This window comes from Myotis brandtii, unplaced genomic scaffold, assembly GCF_000412655.1.
Source record: "Myotis brandtii unplaced genomic scaffold, ASM41265v1 scaffold657, whole genome shotgun sequence".
In the NCBI taxonomy this organism is placed as follows: Eukaryota; Metazoa; Chordata; class Mammalia; order Chiroptera; family Vespertilionidae; genus Myotis; species Myotis brandtii.
The window spans coordinates 315,293-334,613 of NW_005370552.1; the positions used below are offsets into that span (position 1 = coordinate 315,293).

General features: G+C 36.4%; 1 protein-coding gene across 1 annotated transcript in view; it reads left to right on the top strand.

Annotated features, from left to right (window-relative positions):
- Positions 1 to 6: 6 nt before the first annotated feature.
- TSPAN7 (tetraspanin 7) overlaps positions 7 to 19,321 on the top strand; it is an 82,302-nt gene continuing 62,987 nt past the window's right edge. The window contains exon 1 of the mRNA XM_005880870.1: positions 7 to 117. Within this exon, the coding sequence (XP_005880932.1) occupies positions 37 to 117 (81 nt within the window). The 5' untranslated portion in view covers positions 7 to 36. The remainder of the gene's footprint in view (positions 118 to 19,321) is intronic.

The window sequence follows — 19,321 nt, forward strand, 5'->3', positions numbered from 1 at the left end:
AGCCTGCTGCCGCCACCGCCACCGGAGCTCTGTAGTATGGCATCGAGGAGAATGGAGACCAAACCTGTGATAACCTGTCTCAAAACCCTCCTTATCATCTACTCCTTCGTCTTTTGGGTGAGTGGCCATGCCGGCTCTGTAGGCTGGCTGCAGTGGGTTAGTACGTGCAGTGATGCTCCGGGGAAGGAAGGGGGAGGAAAAAACCCAAATCCAAAATCAAATCTGGACCCCCAGCAGGGTGCTGGGCCAGGGCTGCAGGATGGCGGGGTGCGTTGTGGCTGCTCAGATCCTGGACCCTGGACCCTGCCCGGTGTAGGCTGCAAGGGTCTGCATGGTGATAACGTCAGGTTGTCGACCTTTCCAAAAAAAATTTAATGCATTGATTTATTTTTTAAGCTCTCTGGATAGGGTCAGCCTCTGGGGAAAGTTGCGGGTTTATTAGTCTATTTTCCTCTCTGGACACCCCTCCTAACCTCCCTTACCAGCTTGTTTGCGGTGCCAATTGGAGCTAACCTGTGGCCAGCTGGGAGCGGGCGTGGGAGCGCAGGGTTTGATCCCAGATTCCTGGTTACTCCTGACCCCGCGGGATTGCAAGAGGGAAGCGCCAGGAGCTCTGTGTCTCTCTGGCAGGGCAAGGGTAACCAGAGGCCCCCAAGTGCACTGATGGAGGGGGTCGGGGGCAGGCGCCGCCGTCAATGCAGCCACCGCTGAGGGAAGACGCAAGAGGGGAGAGGCTCTTACATAAACCAGCGGGCATCTTTGAGCTTTTTTAGCGACCCAGGAGATGGGTCTTACGACCCTTTCCCCACTCCCCTTCACCCTCACGCTTTTCATGTTGTCTATCATTGCGTGAGCTCCTCCGCAGAGCCCTGGGGGAGGATCTCCGCCACTTGGTGACAGGATCTTAATAGTGCTGCTACGGGTCCTTGAAGCTCAATGCAGAAGGGTGACGTCAGCCCTTCAGCCGAGGTCTCAGGAGTTGTGTGGTGCACCTCACCTTGAGATGCGGGCTGCTGAGTGCTGGTGGGGGGCGAGGGGAGAAGGTGGGGGGCGGGCTCAAGGCTGTGCCTTACCTCATCCTATTTCGTGGAATCAATGCTGGGCCGACACTGCAGTGATTCACTTGGATGGAGGGGTGGGTGGTACCTAAAGAACATTTCCTGTTATTTCTGTTTCCATGTATAGCCCCCCCCCCTTCCTGAAATTCTCCATTCCCACACCAAACCACAGCCATTCTGCTGGAGAATGAATGTCCACCATTCCCCGCCAACCCCCACCCCTTCTTCAATAATCTGGGTCATTTCAGCTTCCAAGGCAGTCATTTTGAAACCCGAGGCTCTGTAGAAAAAGCCAGTCCTGCCTTTGGTTGTTTTTCTCCTTGCCACAGCTACCTCCCCGCGCCCCCCCCCCCCCTCCCAAATAGCTCTAATTTTGGTTTAAAACTGGGCACCCTGCTCTATGAGGTACCAGACTCTGCTTGATGGTGAACCAGGCTGTTTGTAATGGCCAAGGAAGGAGCTGAAATTTAATAAGGATTAAAACAAAACAAAATAAACAAACAAAAAACCTCCCTAATGTTCCCCCCACCCCCTTGTCACTGGCATTGGTGATTCTTCGGGTCAGGTAAACTGTGGACCCTGGGGACCAGGCATATCAAGAGCTCCGAAATTAGATAGAATAGATTAACTGGCGTATTGCACAAGGCAAACTGAAACACACTTTATTTGTACTGAAAACGACACAGATTGAAAATGTTCAGTAGTGAGTTATGCACAGATCATCTTATGTCCTGTCTGGAAAAAGAAATAATGCATGCTACTTGATGAACCTTCCTAAAAGCTATTCCTGGGAACTGGTTTACCTTTTTTCTTTCCTTAAATCTCTTTGTGTTTGCCCTTTAGTATTTACTTGACTTCCTATTTGTTACTGGAATAAATCATATGGGTTTACAGTATATACAAAAGAGTGTTGTTCCTTAAGCATCACTGCAGGCTGGTAAAGGAAGGAGTCTTCTAGACTGAGGTTTTTCATGTGAGCTCTTTAACTCTTCTTACTTACCTTCCTAAACCCCTCCTGTGAATCTTAATGCCCCTAATATGTCTTAAGCATGGCTTTTTATGTTCCTTGGTGCCTGCATTTTAATTTTTTCCTACTGTCAATATTTTATAGTCTTAAATGAAATGTTTATCTGGAACCTTTTCAATAGTTTAAATACCATTCAGTAATCATTTCCTATTTCACAGCCAAAAGAATGAGATATTTCCAGATGTAAGGGTATTTTAAATAAGACATTTTCATTAATAAACCGTGGTCCAAATGCTGTGTTTTCTATTGTATCTTATATGCTATTTGTAACAGCTCTATAAAGATATAATTCACCTTTTTAAAGTGTACAATTCAGTGGTTATTAGTATATTCACATACATATGCAACCCCAGTCAATTTTAGGAGTTACATTACCTGAAAAAGAAACCCCATACCCTTGAGCTATCATCCCCCAATTCCCCCCAATTCTCACCCCTCCTTGCCCTAAGCAATCACTAATTTACTCTCTTTGTATATAGATTTTCCTTTTCTGCTTATTTCATATAAATGAAATTATATAATATGTGGTCTTTGTGAGTGGCTTCTTTCATTTAGAATAATGTTTTTAAGATTCATCGATGTCCATTTTTTTAATGGCTAGATAATACTCCATTGCATGATTGTATAATATTTTGTTAATCCACTTTCCATTGATGGACATTTGGGTTGTTTCTATCTTTTGGCTATTATGAATAATGGTGCCATAAACATTCACAAACAAATTTTTGTATGAACACATGTTTTCAATTATCTTTGGAATTGCTGGATCATATGGTAACTCGATGTTTAATAATTTGAAGAACTGACAAACTGTTTTCCAAAGTGACTGCACCATTTTACATTCCTTCAACCAGTGTATAAGGGATCTGATTTCTCCATATCCTTGCCAACATTTGCTATTATCCAACTTTTTTGATTCTAGCCACCCTAGTGCGTATCTCATTGTGGTTTTCATTTGAATTTTCCTGATGAGTAATTATGTCAAGTATCTTTTTATGTACTTATTGGTTATTTGAATATCTTCCTTGAAAAATGTCTATTCATATTCTTTGCCCATTGTTTTATTTGGGTTGATCATTTTTATTGAGTTGTAAATGTCCTTTATATATTCTTGATTCAAGTCTCTTATCAGATATATCATTTGCAAATATTTTATCCTATTCTTGAGTTATCGTGTCATTTTCTTGATGGTGTCCTGTGATGTACAAAAGTTTCTTTAAATTTTGATAAAATCCAATTTACTTGTATTTTTGCTGTTTGTGCTTTTTGTGTCATATTGAGGAATCCTTTGCTAAATCAAAGATCATGAAGAAAATGCTGTTTATGAGACTGATTTATCAATTCAGTAAATGCAGTTGATGAATGTATCTTTTTCTAGCACCTAGCACTATGTCTGGCACATAATAGATACTCAAATATTTGTCAGGACTTCTGGGCTTATGTTAAAGTAACTAACAAAAAAATGACCTTGGTGTTCTTTTAAGTGGAAGATGTAGGGAATATTAGGCAGGATTATTTCCTTTTTGTTCTTGGTGAACTATTTTAGTAGGACTACTTCTCTTCCCTTACCACAGTTTAAATTTAAGACTAGAAGACATTTAAGTTTAAAATCATGGTAGACCAGTAGCATTAAGAGGTTGATGTACCTGAGCATATGCTAAAGCAGGAGTCTACAATTATGAAAGAGAAATCTTTATTTTACTTGGCATTCTCGGCTGTCTACAATAACTATCTCTCTTTGAGGTGTTCTGGAGTCATGTTTGGTCACAGCTGGGGGTGGGGTACTATTGGCACCTAGTAGATAGTGGCCACATGTGCTGCTAAATATTCTCCAATGCACAGGACAGCCCTCCACAACAAATAATTATCTGGCTCAAAATATAAACAATGCCTGCAACCTCTGCATTACTATACTTTACATGAAGTAAGTCCTATGAAGAAAAATAGTGTTATGCAAAACTCGCTCTATTTACTGGTGTTTAGAGCCACGATACCAGAGCATACTCAAGACAGTTTCAATTAAGAAGAAAAACGTCCTTTATGTTGTACCATAATTCTTTATTTGAAGATAAAAGGTAGGTACTTCTTTATATAATAGTTTGTAGATGATTAGGATGATTTGTCCTAGAGTTCAATAACATCACCTGAATTCTATGTAAATGGATCCTTGATTTTCCTCGATTTATGTTTTGTTTTCAGGTTTATAGAAGAGGAGGAAAAAACACACCTAGGAGTAAGTTACCCTGTGCTTTAAAGATTAGCAAACAGTGCCTTGCACCTAGGAGGTTTACTTAGGAAGTGTTTACTTAATGAATGAATGAATGAATAAATGAAATTGTATTAACTACTCTTGAGCTCATTTATTTCTACTCACCTCACTTGAGAGGCTTTTAAAAACAATATTATTTCCAGTCTTATTGTGATGATTTAAATGTGTTCCTGACATTGATGTATGGAAACTTAGGGTACAGGACTTTATAAAGATTTGCTTATCTTAATGATAGTTCAATTATTACATGTTAATGGTCATCTAATTTGCCATACATTTTCAATATCTAAAATTTTAATTGAAATTTAATTTAAGCTTGAATAAAAAAGGTATCAATCTTGTCCTAATACAAAACAGAACATCCCTCCATGACAAATACATTTTTTTCAACAGCAAGTAGGAAAACTTTATAAAAATGCTGCTTAAAGAGTAAAATCTGTTTGGATTTCTAAGTTTTTAGTATATTTTAACACTCATCTGTGTCTTAAGCTAAGATTTAAATCTATCTTATCTAAGTTGCTAAATAATATTGTGAAAAGAAATATTATTTGCTTCATTCTAGTGTATATTGGATTGTATTTCCTTTTTGACTATCCAATGAGGTAATTAGCTATCAATAGTGCTATCAAATTCTCTTTTGGTGAAATATAAGTGATTGCTTTTTCATTTGGGAAATATCATTAATCTTTTTTGGGGAATATTTTAAAAAATGATAGTTAATTTTTTTTTGTCATCAAGAAAGTTTGGGTAATTGGGTTAAATAGAGGGGGAAAATATTAAAAAGCAGTCCCTAACATTTTATAGTGTTTGAATTTGGGCACATACGGAAGTTTATTTTGCATGTCAGTGTACCTCAGTAAACATTCATTGAATGTCTTTTATATGCCAGGTATTTCAATAGAAGTTTAGCTGCTGCATTTAGCATTTTACCTTCATTTCTAAGTAATGTATTTATTTCACTACTTCTCGATTTTCCAGTGTTAGGTATTATATATTGTCTTCCCACAATAGAACATGAAGATTTAGCTCTCCTACCCCCTTTTTCCTACAGTAACACTTTTACTGTAACATCCTACAGTGATCGCATTAATGCGACTAGGTAAGCCTGTTCACAGCTGAGCCATGTAGTGTACATTGTGATTGCTTGCACAGCTTATTTTCCCTGTAGTTTTGAAATAGCTGACATCATTATAATCTCTCTTTACTATCATCCTGGGGAATGCTGTCTCCTTTTATGTTGGATCCTCAATTTTTGTTTCTTAGTTCCTTCATTTTGGTGGTGCAAATCTTCTAGTAACTTTCTGGAAAAGAGTGCATGGGAGGTTAAATTTTTGAGACCTGGCAGGTGTGAAAATCTTATTTTGTTTTTGCGCTTAATTTGATAGTTTGGCTAAGTATAGAATTCTAGTTTGTAAATCATTAACCCTCAGAATGTTGCCATCTCCCTCTCCCTAAACCCTCAATCTTTTTTCTCCTGTTGTTACTATTGAGAAATCAAATATTTATGACTTTTCTAAAAATTAATTTTCTTCTCTAAAAGCTTTTGGAAACTCTTGTTCTTAGTGCTCTGAAATTTCACAATAATATGCCTTGTTGTGTCTATATTTTCATCTCTTTCCTGTGCAATCTTTCAATCAGGAAACTTAGGCCCTTCTATTTGGGGAAATTTTCTCGAATTTTTAAAAATTTTATTTCTCTGTTCTCTCTCTTTTAATGTTGGAACTTGTAGATGGATCCTCTAATCGTCACAATTGCATTTTTCATTTATTTTATATGTTGATTTCTATGAGCTCTTTTTAAGGTCTGAATGTTCCTTTATCTATCATCGTGTTCTTGTTTCATAAGTGTAATATCTTTTTAAAATCCCTCTGAAAATATTAATTATTTTTTAAAGTTTTTTTTCTACATAGTTTCTTCCAAACTTGTCTATTTTCTGGCATATTACAGACTTGCCTTAAATTTCTGGTGTCCATTTGTTCTCTGTTCTGTACATGTTTAAGAGTAGAACACTAAAAAGCTGGAAGCTTGCAGCATGAAATTGGAGTTTGTTGATTATAAGTTAGGTGATTTGACAGTTGAGTTTTGGAACCAAGGTCAATATCTTTAAGTCTTTTCCAATGGTCCAATCAGATTTGGTACAGAAAATTTTTCCAATCTTCTCTCTGGATGAAGAAGGTTAGGGATATGGGTGTCTTCACATGCAGTATATAAACCTTTGTTTAATCTACTATTTCGAGTAGAGAATCCATGTCCACTGCACTTCTGTTCTCTAGGTCAGAGATCATCTGTTTCACCCTCACTAGAAAATAAATGTCTGAATCTGTTCTGGAATGTGAGATAGGCCAGAGACAAGAAGTTGGAGGGAATCTAATTGCTTTTCAAAAAGCTTTTTACCAGATCCTCCTTATTTTAGCCCCCTTTCATCCCTAGTTTTAGATGTGCATGGAGCTGCCTTTTGGGAATACTGTGTGCAAATATTTAATTCTTGGATTTTTCTCATAGCTGCCATAAGATTTGTCTTTTTCTCAGCTTCCAAAATGTTATTGTGGTTGTCTCCTGTTTCATTCTCTTTCTTATTGTGGGTTAAATTTTTTTAGTGTCATTTCAGTGGAGTTTTGGGAGCTGACCCAAGTAAATAGATGTTTTCAGTCCATCATCTTTAACTGGGAGCCCTTTATATCTGTATTTCTACATGGCATGGTCCTAATTAAATACGTAGCTGATTGTGAGTGATTGAGTAGAGCACCTAAATGGAAGTGGTCGGGCTATTCTAGTAGATATTATCTACTTTTCAATTTTAAAAAGCTTTTGAGGTCACGAAGAGTGTTCTAGCCAGCAACAGGCTTATGAAGGCACATCCTCTTTAAGGTCATCTGGTCATCAGGGAATGGGGTGTGGCAAATGGGGATGAAGCTCTGAAGGTTACTGCTGCTTTTTTCTGCTCTTCTAATTTCTATCCACCAGGTGAAGGCCCATATGTCTTCTGACCTAATTCAGACCTTGCTAGATTAACTTAATGTGGAAGTAGCAGAGTTCAAAGTATAGTGGTGAGTGGGGCACTTAATGTTAAATAGGTTATTGCTGGGCTATTTTTCTGTTATTACAATGTTGGCCCTTCATGTTTATTATAGGACTTGTACATTATAATCTGAACAGTCTTTTCTTATTTAATCACCTTTCAGTTAGGATATGTGCACTACTTTAATAGCATTTAGGGAACATTAAGTCTTTTCCACTTAGTTGTTGCTTAGAAACTAGCTCAATTTTTGTCCAAATAGAATAAAATATTTTCTTCATTTTTAATTATAGCTAGACCTCTTGATTTGACCTTCCCTTGAGCTACATTATTTGTGATTCATTGACTGTTCAGCATTATATACTGTTTTAAGTAAGCACCTCAGAAGGTACTGGGAATTAAAAGTCATTTGTGACTGTATTTCTTTGTTTAAACATTTTAAACCCTTGACATTGGTGACTAATGCACTGCTAAATCAATTTGAAACACACTTTAAAATATATTCTTGGACAAGATTAACCAAAGAACTTATATGCATAGCCCATGGACACAGACAATAGTGTGGGGAAGGCCTAGGTGAAGAGGGGCAAAGAGAGTAAAATGAGGGACATCTATAATACTGTCAACAATAAAAAAATTTAAAAATATATTCTTATGACTACCAATTTGTATTTCTTAATCCATCACAAATTGTTAGTCACAAAATACTAGTAGTCATGGGGATGTAAAATACAGCATAGGAAATATAGTCAATAATATTGTAATAACTGTCTATGGTGCCAGGTGGGTACTTGAAATATCAGGGGTACAACTTTGTGTTATATGTATTTTTTCTTACGTCTTTTCTTCTTTGGTCCCATTATAGCTGCTTCCAATTTGGGTTATCTCCTCATGGGAAACAAATCATTGGATTACTGCTTTTAATTTTTTTGAGGGGGCTGTTACCCCCCTTGCCATGACAGAATACTTTTCATTCTTGGCTGAACAATTTTGCCCTCTTTTATATAGAGCCCCAATATTCATAAAAGAAAAAGAAGGATGGAGGGGGGAAAGATAGTTTCTCTTTGTTTTGTTTTCCTCTTAGGTTATTTTATCAGTTGAACATGTAAGCATGTTACATAGTTTGGTGATAGAATTAAAGATCACTTCTTTTGTGGAATATTTTCTTTAGAGCTTTTTGTAATGTATGGTGGGCTTTTTCATGATCTGTTTTAGGAGAAATTACAGGTGTCATATTAGAAGATGGGGTGGGGCAGGCACAGGTGCTAGTTGAGCCATCTACATCAGTGAATCTTGTTTACTCAAAAGGATTGCCTAAGGAGTCCTAACATATTTGATTAGACCAGTGGTCGGCAAACAGCGGCCCCTTGAGTGTGGCTGTTCCACAAAATACCACGTGTGGGCGTGCACATACAGTGCGATTGAAACTTCGTGGCCACACTCAAGGGGCCAAAGAACCGCACGTGGCTTGCGAGCGCAGTTTGCTGACCACTGGCTTAGACCACCCTAACAGATCTGATTCAGTTGGTCTTGAGTGGGGTATCAACATTGGTATATTTAAAATAATCTCCCAGTTGATTTGGCTTTACAAGTATGATTGAAAACCATTAATGCAAAGAGAACTCAGTATATAATAGCAGGCCTGATTCATCTGGAATCTCCTAGATCTGGAGATAGCTAGGGAGTATCTAGCATTGGCCTGTTGGTTTTATCTGCTTTGCACAAAAGTCTGGACTAGCTTTCCAGTCTCTTAGTAAACCAAAATGGCCCTGTTACTCTTACATGACCTTGCTATTAGTTCCTAAATAGAAGAGTGCTCATCAGAAACACTAAAGGGAATTTTAAAAAATATATTTTTATTGATTTCAGAGAAAAAAAAGGATACAGAGACAGAAACATCAATGATGAGAAAATCATTGATCAGCTGCCTCCTGCACACCCCACACTGGGGATGGAGCCCGCAACCTGTGCATGTGCCCTGACCGGGAATCGAACCGTAACCTCCTGGTTCATGGGAGGATGCTCAACCACTGAGCCACAATGGCCAGGCTAAAGGGATTTTTAAAACACAGATAGAAACTTCTTGTGAAGTTTCAATTTATCTAGAGAGCGGCCTCGGTATGTTATTTATAAAACTATTCCCAAGGTGATTCTGATTCCTGGAAGGTGACTCTATGGTCCATGATACAGTTTGTTATTTAAAAAATTCTTATCATATGAATTCTTTCCTGTTTATTGATCTGTGGTACCATAAAGCTAATTTGAGGAGAAGGTTCCACAAGCAAGATGTAGCCAATCTAGTATTTTTCTTACTCACTGAGTCTGTCTTTGGCAAGGTTCTCCAATTGTATTCTTGGAGTTTGGGGTAGTTTCCATCTGTTAGCAGGAATCTATTTCTGTTCATCTTTGCACTGAGAAGTTAAGCATCTTTGTTTGCCCTCTGTCAAAAGATGAGACTGTTCTCTAATATGTAAAACACAAAAGCTGAATTCATTATTTACCAAAGTTTATGAGTGAAGCAGATTGCTGATCTCTTTGGGAAGAGTGTGGTGGTGTTTGGGGATCACTTTGATTACAGAGGTATAAGCAGTTGACCTTTGCCTTAGAACCATGACTATTTGGGTGAAAACATTGTTGATTAACTTTGAGAAACATATTCACTGCAATGCATCTGCTGCTGATTGGTTGACATTGAATTTTATGGGACACTAATTGTAATTGGCTTCCAGAAGTATGTTCCCTGAAGCAAGTTGAGTTGTCATTGATAATTAGATTTAGGTGAATTGTCATTGATCAAATAGGTTTAAAAGTGGGTTCTAGTGGTTACTATTTATCATTCCTTTTGAATAATCAATCTTCTCTCCCCTCCACCCCAGGAGAATAGAGACAATTATTCTTGTCTTAGATTACCAATTCTTGCTTCTCAGTGAAATGAGGTGATTTGTGCACCTCAATTACCATACTTCAAACATTGTTTGGTGATATATAGAATTCCTCATTCAGTTAATTGTTCTATTATTCCACAAACACTAATAAGAGTTTATGATTTCCATGGATTGTACCAGGACTTTCCACAACCCCTTTGGGTTGAAAAGGAACCTAAAGCTTAATAATGAGGCTGGACAGTAACTATTCCTAAACATCACTTTCACATTTTTGTCTTGACTTGTGTTCAATTTCTATTTCTGATGAAGTTTTTGAAGATTTCTTCTCCCAATTTTTGTTTCATATTCTAAACTATATCACTCACTTGATATTCTTTTAATTATTTCTTTCTATTGCAGGAGATTTAAAATTAGTCCTATGTGAAGTCTCGCTTCAACATTTGTCAGGTGACCTTAGGCAAGTCAATAGCCACTCTGAGCCTCAGTGTCCTCTTCAGAATTGAGAATATCTATGCTTGCACACCTCTGTAAAGTGTTGAAGGTTAAGTGACATTTAAGTGCTTTGTAAAGTTTGATACATGTGTTTTAGCAACATTATTCCTTATGGTGTAGAGTGTTGCTTTTTTAAAATTTCTTGCACATAGGGGTCTATGACAATATTTGATAAACATATAAATTAATCAGAACACTTTCTATCCTGGAAATTAAGGATGATTTACTTTTTGAGTTTTATAGTTTGCAACCAAAGAGAGCTGGGATTCCAGAAGGATTTGAATTGGAACAAAAAATATAAGTTTAGGTTGCTGAGTTTAGCTCTGTCATTGGGAAAAGGGTGTTCCTATCTAGGATAAATAAATATAAACCTGTCCCTTAAAATCAAACAAAGAATTGATTACTTCCTTTATTCTTTTTAATCAAGCTTTTAATTTTAGAACAGTTTTAAAGTTACAGAAAAACTGTTGAAATAGTGCATAGGGTTTCCCTATAGCATACAATCAGTTCTTCTATTGTTAACATCTTACATTAGTATGGTACATTTGTTACAGTAATGAACCAAGATTGATACATTATTGATATTAATTAAAGTCCATACTTCCTTCAGATTTTCTGAATTTTTACCTAATATCCCACATTACATTAAGTAGTCATGTCTCCTTACATTTCTCAGATTTTCCTTGTTTTTGATGATTTTGATAATTTTGAAGAGTACAGATCATGTACTTTGTGCAATGTTTCTCAATTGGGATTTATTTGATGTCTTTTCTCATGATTAGACTGGGTTAATATGTTTTGGAGAGGAAGACTACAGAGGTTAGGTGCCATTTTCATCACATCATATGAAATGTATATACTATCAACATGACTTATCCCTGTCAATATTGATCTTGATCATCTGACTGAAATAGTTTGTGAAATTTTTCACCACATTACTCTTTTCAACTCTTTCCATACTGTACTCTTTGGAAAAAAGTCACTATGCCTAGCTTAAGGAGTGGGGGAATCATGTTTCATTTCTTTCAGGGTGGAGTATTTACCATTATTTTCTTAATTAACAATGATTTCAATTAAAAAATGTTAAACCAACAGTAAATACTTGTTCAAGAAAATAGTAAACTACTAAATCCATTTGAATCAGTTGGGAACTGGACAGGGATGCTTGCTTACCATTATTTATTATTTTGATTTAATTAGTAAGTACAATAAGATAAAAAGATAACAATGTTGGAAAAAGAAGTGATGAAATTATCTTTACAGAGATTTAGCTATTGTATACTAAAAACCTAATAGATTCTTGTTTAAAAAATACTAAGAATTTGGTAAGATAGTTGGATACAAAATAAAAATACAAAAATTATCTGCTTTTCTTTATTTTAGCATAAGCCTTAGAAAATTGAGAGGGAGGAAAACATTTCGGTCTCAGTAGCAGCAGAAATACTTCAGAATAAAATTAACAGGCAAGACTTTAACTAGTATATGAAGAAAATTAAAATCTTATTGAGGGTCATAAAATGTGATCTGAACAGATTCAAGGAATTTTTTGAGGGGAAGGGGTGATATTTGAAAACATAATACTTTTTATGCAGAAGGATAAATGCCTGAGAAATCAAGAGTGATTTGGGGAGGGGAGTAAGTATGTGCCTTACTATTTATCAGACTATAAGTTGGCTGCCATGACCCCACTTCCTGGTATTTAGGCCCTGTGTTATCTCCTCCATTTGAGAGTGTGCACGACCTGTGACTTGCTTAAAACTAATAGAATACATCAAAAGTGTTCGAATGTATGTGAATACATGTACATGATCACATTAGATAAGATCGTAATGTCTATCTTCCTGTAAGTCTCTGTTCCTTGCTGGCTTTGAAGTAGCAATATTCCATGTTGTGATTTGTCCTATGGAAAGGGACAGACACATAGCAAGGAATTGAGGGCAATCTCTGGATGACAACCAGCAAGAAACTGAGGCCCTCAGTTTGGCAGCCTGCAAACAACAGAATGATGCCAACGATCAAATGATCTAAGAAGCAAATCCTTCCCCATTTAGGCCTCAGATGAGACTGCAGCCACCTGTTACCTTGATTGAAGCTTTATGAGACCCTGAAACAGAAGACTCAGTTAAGATGTGCCCAGATTCCTGACCCCACAGAAACTATGAGATGATGATTGTGTGTTGCTTTAAGCTTTAACATTTGTGGTTAGTATTGCTATGTATCAATAAATAACTAACACAACTATAAAGTCACTAATCAATTCAATATGATGTTGACATAGAAATAGACAAATAGGTCAGTGGAATGATAAGGAACCCAGAAATAAATTCTAGTGTATATAATTTAACAAAGGTCAACGGGGGTTGGGGGTTGGGGGAACTGGATGAAAGGTGAAGAAATTAGCCAAAGAACATATATGCGTAGTCCATGGACATAGACAACAGTGTGGTGATGACCAGAGGGAGGGGGACGGAGGCTGGGTGGAGCAGTTCAAATATGGATAGTCCAAATTGAGATGTGCTCTAAGTGTAAAATACACATCAGATTTAGAAGACTTAATATGAAAAAAGTAAAATATCTCAACTTTTCTATTGATTACATGTTGAAATGGTAATATTTTAGACATATTGAGTTAAATAAAATATTTTTAAAATTAATTTCACCTGCTTCTTTTTAATGTGAGTGTGGCTGCTAAAAATTTTAAAGTTAGACATATAGCTTACTAATATATCTCTAGTGGACAGCATTGGACTAGAAGTATTAGAAGTTTAAATTACGTGCTATGGGATGAAAGGAGAGAACTCATCTAGCTGTGGAATGTAGAAAGGTCATGTGGACGGAATCAACCTTGGAGAATGATGGGACTTTGACAAATGGTGCTCTGGGAGGATAATGAAGACTATTGGATAGAGGAAGTGGCATAAGTAGAAGTCTGGAGGGAGCACTATGGTTTCTTTGTTTGGAACAGGAGTGAGTTTAGCTGTAATAAGGGACAAAGCATGTGATGGGTCCAAGTAGGCATAGGCCTTACTGTGGGTTGGTCTCATGGGTTATGGCTTTGGACCTATTTTGGCTGACAGGTGGAGAGGCAGAGTTGAGGTTGGGTTGAGGCCATATTTTTGAGCAGGGAGTGGTAACTTTGGAAGCAGTTCGTATGTCTAATCTAGAAACAGTAAGATTGGAATAAGAAAGGCAAGAAGTTAACCTTAATATCCAGGCAATAAGTTCAGGCAAGAAGTTAACCTTATGAAACCAGGTTAACTAGGAAAGAACAAAGGTTTAGCATAGTGTGACGATATGATTTAACAAAGGTCAACGGGGGTTGGGAGTTGGGGGAACTGGAACAAAGAATAGTGCAAAGCCATTTTATGTTGTGGCAAGGATATTTGTGAGTGAGTGAGAACCCCAGTATTATGTGCTTGAAAAACCAGTGTGATAGTTATGCACTCATGGAAATGCAGACCTCAGAAGAGGTGATTTGAGACTAACATGATGTGTTCAATTTTGTATGTGTTTAGTTTGAGTACCAATAGATTTTAAAAAATAGGCCAGCTCTCAGAAGCTTGCACACTTTTGTTTTTGCTGACAAAAGCAGACCTGGGTGATTCTTTACTTTTGGCCATCTCTGTACTTCCTGACCCTTTCCACCATCCACCATGGTCACAGTTATTTGACTGGGGAAGAGGACCCTTGGATATTTGCTTGTTGGCTAGTCAGTGGAACTTGAGATGATCAGGCTTGTAAGGTCTGAGTGGAACAGTTCTTTTTTTAGGCATTTGAACTTGAGATACAAGAGAGACAGCTGGTGTAGGGACAGAAGGAGAATGAAACACTGGGGGAAGTTGCAGGGGCAGGAAAAACCTAAGTTATGAGAGTGGTGATCAGCTGAATGGGACAGTGGACTCCTGGTCACTAGATTGTGTAGGTTCCTGGACAGTTCTACAGCAGACCATTCTTTTTCCTAACAGTTACTCTCCTTGATTACGTGAATGTTGGAAGCGATTAGAAAGGCAGGTTTAGAATTGAAAGAGGTGGTTGATGTGGAAATGCAAATTGAGAAAAGCCCATATCTCCATGTAAGAGACATGAGATCATAAACAGTATTCTTTTCAACTACAGAGTGAGCCCAGAGTTAAATGCAATTGATGCTAAATTGCTTGATGATAATAGGTGTAAAAGGTATAGCAAAGCATCCAGCTAGCAGCAATAATGGCAGCCTGAATTTCCAGTAAGTCTTATTTAAGGGATGAAGGTTCTGCTACAGGGTAGTAGCAAGTTACTTATTAATCTCATTAACAGCAGCTGTTCTATTTGCGAAGTGAGGCTGGCAGTTTATTTTATTTTTTTTCAGAGATGTGTTGAGGATAAATAAGTAACTGCTTTGTATGTTGTATTCTTCATAAAATAGTCCTGGTATACAGAGGTGGTAGCTAGCCTGTTAGTTTTTACAAATGGCTTATAATAGGCAGCTCTCTGAGTGGTGGCTCAATGAGTCCTTTGGGAAGCTTTGATTTGGCCTACATAACAAATGGAGGGGAAATGTACTTCTCTTCATCATCGGGGACTGAGATCAAAGTCTTTTAAGCTAATATTTCTGTGTATTTGGCATGGGAATTATTTTGAGATAAAATACAGGAAAAGAAAGGTGTATAAATGGATACTCTAATTTTAAAAGGCTATTCAAATAAGCTGTCTACAAAACAATATGTATATAGGGTATACAATTTTAAAGAAAAAAATGCATGTAACAAATCCCGAAGGGAGACCCATATCAAAATGTTAATGATTATGGTGGGGTGGTAAGAAAATCCATGGGGTACTTTTTTTCTTTGTGCTTTTCTTTATTCCCTAAGTTTTTTTCTGTCCCCCTACATATAACATGACTTACTTTTTTAATTAAGAAAACAATAAATGCTGTTTTAAAAACCAAACTTTTCTGGACATTTTATAGTATATAGTTTTCTTTTGTTTCTCTAAGATGGAGTACCTATTTTCACCACATTATGTCATTTTTAATCATCTAGCAGTTCTTTGACCTAGTCCATTGTAGTGATTGGATTAAATTAATGCAGAGCAAAAATATATTTTAACTTGCTTTTTAAGCCTTTAACTTGGTCTTCTGAATAAAGGAAACTACCTGTTCCTGTTAAGCATTAAAGAAAGATTTTACAATGTATTTTAAATATAATACTAAGACATAGAATAATATGATAATTATCTTTGTACCTACCACTCAGCTTTATCAGATTTTGTCATTATGTGTTATTTGCTTTGGGCGTTTAGTTTTTAAAGAAATGTGAAAAATTTAGTTGATGTCCATATATCTCTTTCTGTCATAAAATCAGTTTGTCATTTGAGCCTATTTTTAAACAGTTACTTATACGTATATATCCATAATCATTATAAAGTATTGCTTTTCAGATTTTAAAATTTTGTATAAATGAATCATACATTATATATTCTTTTGAAACTTGCATTTTTAAGGCATTCTTTGATATGCTTCCATGTTGATAGATGTGGTTCAAGTTTAGGGGTTGAAAAACTGTGGCCCATGGGCCAAATCTATCAAGCTACCACTTTTTGTAAATAAACTTTACATATTGTTTATGGCTGCCTTCACTCCACAACAGCAGGTTGAATACTTGCGCCAGACACTGTATGGCCTGGAAAGCCTAAAATATTTACTATGTGGCCCTTTATAGAAAAAGTTTGCCGACCTTTGATCTAGTTCACTCTTTGTATGGTTATCTCACTATTTATCCATTTTCCTGTCCATGGACACTTATTTCCTATTTATTTGTAAAGAAGTGATGTGTTGGTGAACATTGGTATATATATATCTGTCTTCATACCACATGAGAGGGTTACTAGTGTATTGATCATGAAACAATTACATTTTTGTTATATTTTGCTCCTGTTTTTCATATTGAGCAAAAACAAATTCCAAGGCAGATATGGTCCCTTTTAGCTGATAAATGATTTATTTAGTAGTCTGAGATAGAGAAGTTATTTTTACTCTTGATTTAGATCAGCGGTTCTCAACCTGTGGGTTGCGACCCCTTTGGCGGTCGAACGACCCTTTCACAGGGGTCGCCTAAGACCATCCTGCATATCAGATATTTACATTACGATTCATAACAGTAGCAACATGACAGTTATGAAGTAGCAACGAAAATAATTTTATGGTTGGGTCACAACATGAGGAACTGTATTAAAGGGCCAGAAGGTTGAGAACCACTGCGTGACTAGAGTGTCAAATTCTCTAGGAAACCTTGCCCTTCTTGACAGCCTTTCTCTTCCTGCCACTCTGGAGTCAGTCTCCTTCCTCTTTGCCCTCTTCCTAGTGATAGGTGCTCCAAGGGAAAGAGTTCATAAGATAATGGTATAGGGGCCTACTTGAGAGTGATCATAGAAAGCCGCCCTGAGGAGATGACATTGGAACTGCAACCTGAAGAATAAGGAGGATCTATAGTTTAGAGTTCAGATGATGCAGAAATCAATGTGTTATTCACGATTTGCTGATCATTGCTAACCTGATTTGAATTGTCATCACCTTCCCTCCACTCTCCCCACTGGCAGCAGCACCAGGTTTGTCTTCCTGATTATCAGTTCTTTTAGCATTAAAAAAACATGAACCGAAGTTTTTATTGTTTGCTTCTCTTTAAGGGAGGTATATAAACAGTGCAGTAGAAATGTAAAAAACAAAAAACAAAAACCTGTCTGGTTAACCTACACATAGGCAAGTAATAGTTGGCCATGATATAAAGCATTTTGTTTTTAAATATAACTGTGATTGGTATAAGCTAATGAAAATAGGGTGGGCCATTCTGTTATTTTCAGGAACTTGCTTGATCCTTTCCTTCTTTTTCATTTCCCTTACATCTAACATTGAAATTTTCTCCATTTATTTTTCTCTTATCCTAATGGATGTGTCTTCATGGGTTATTCACACATATTATCTCTATCTTTATTTTATGATTATACCACTAAAATACAGAATCCTGCTTTATGATAACAATAAAAACTTTTAACCATTAAATATTATTGTCAACTCAAAATTTTCCATGGCTGATAAATATTAGTTGTAGAATCAGTTCACATCTAGAAAAGCCCCTGATGAACATGACTTCACTTTATCATTGTACCTTCATATCTATGCAATTATAATCATCCTAAACACACTGACTTCTGGTTTTTCCAGCTGATGTTATTCAAGTGTGGACTTGCAATAGGAGAGAAGACGATATGATCAGGGGTCACTCTGTAGGAAAACTCTATTGCTTTATTTTTGCCTATGTTTCACATCTTCTCCAGTGCTTAGTCTTGTTAAATTTCTCAATATTTTTCCAGTCTACTGGATGTTTAATAGTATTACGGTTCTTTTAATTTGTGTTCCCCTCATTAATAATGAGGAAATGTATATTTTCATATGTTTGTTGCCCATTATATCAATTTTGGGGAATTATTTCCTTTCCCCATAAAAATGCATCTTATTTTCCCCCATAATTTCTATGATTTGAAATATTTTTGATTAATTAATTCCATTTAAGAATATTTTTATAAATGTAATTTCTTATAACTCTAAAAATATATTTGTATCCAATATTTGCATCCAATATTTGCATATAAATAATAATTTGTATATGTACAAAGTATGTAATTGTTAATCATGTCATTTATGCATCTGACTGTGCTTGCTTCTTGGTTTTTCTGAATCTTGTTGCTTAGCACCATTACCTGGAGCTCAGTGGCTTGGAGACCAGGCATTGGACTAGAAACTCATGTTTAAATCATCATCAATGTGTCTGATAAAGCATTATGTCTTTTCCTTTGCCTCAGTTTTAAGAATTGGGTATTATACAATGTTTGATATCAGGAAGGTTTTGAATATTTTTATCTAATTTCTTTTAGGGTTAATTTCCTTGGAATATATTTCTAAATGTGGAATTATTAAAAAGTTTAATTCTTTTAACCTGGTATCTAATAGGTTAGGAGATGAACTAGATCAAACTAGCATTTTACACAGTCTATTTTACATACAGCTTTATTTAATATGAATTTTGTTAATGTAATTAGTGGGAAGTAGTTTAGGTTTTTCTTTTAAGTTGACTAAATGTTGAACTTAGAGAATCTTAAAAGCAGCAAGAGAAAAACAGTTAGTTACCTACAAGGGAGTACCCATAAGATTGTCAGGTGATTTCTCAATAGAAACTATGCAGGACAAAAGGGAGTGGCAAGAAATATTCAAAGTGATGAATAGTAAGAACCTACAACCAAGATTACTTTACCCAGCAAAGCTATCATTTAGAATTGAAGGTCAGATAAAGAGCTTCACAGATAAGAAAAAGCTAAAGGAGTTCATCACCACCAAACCAGTATTATATGAAATGCTTAAAGGTATCCTTTAAGAAGAGGAAGAAGAAGAAAAAGGTAAAGATAAAAATTATGAACAACAAATACATATTTATCAACAAGTGAATCTAAAAATCAAGCGAATAAATAATCTGATGAACAGAATAAACTGGTGAATAGAATAGAATCAGGGGCATAGAAAGGGAGTGGACTGACAATTCTCTG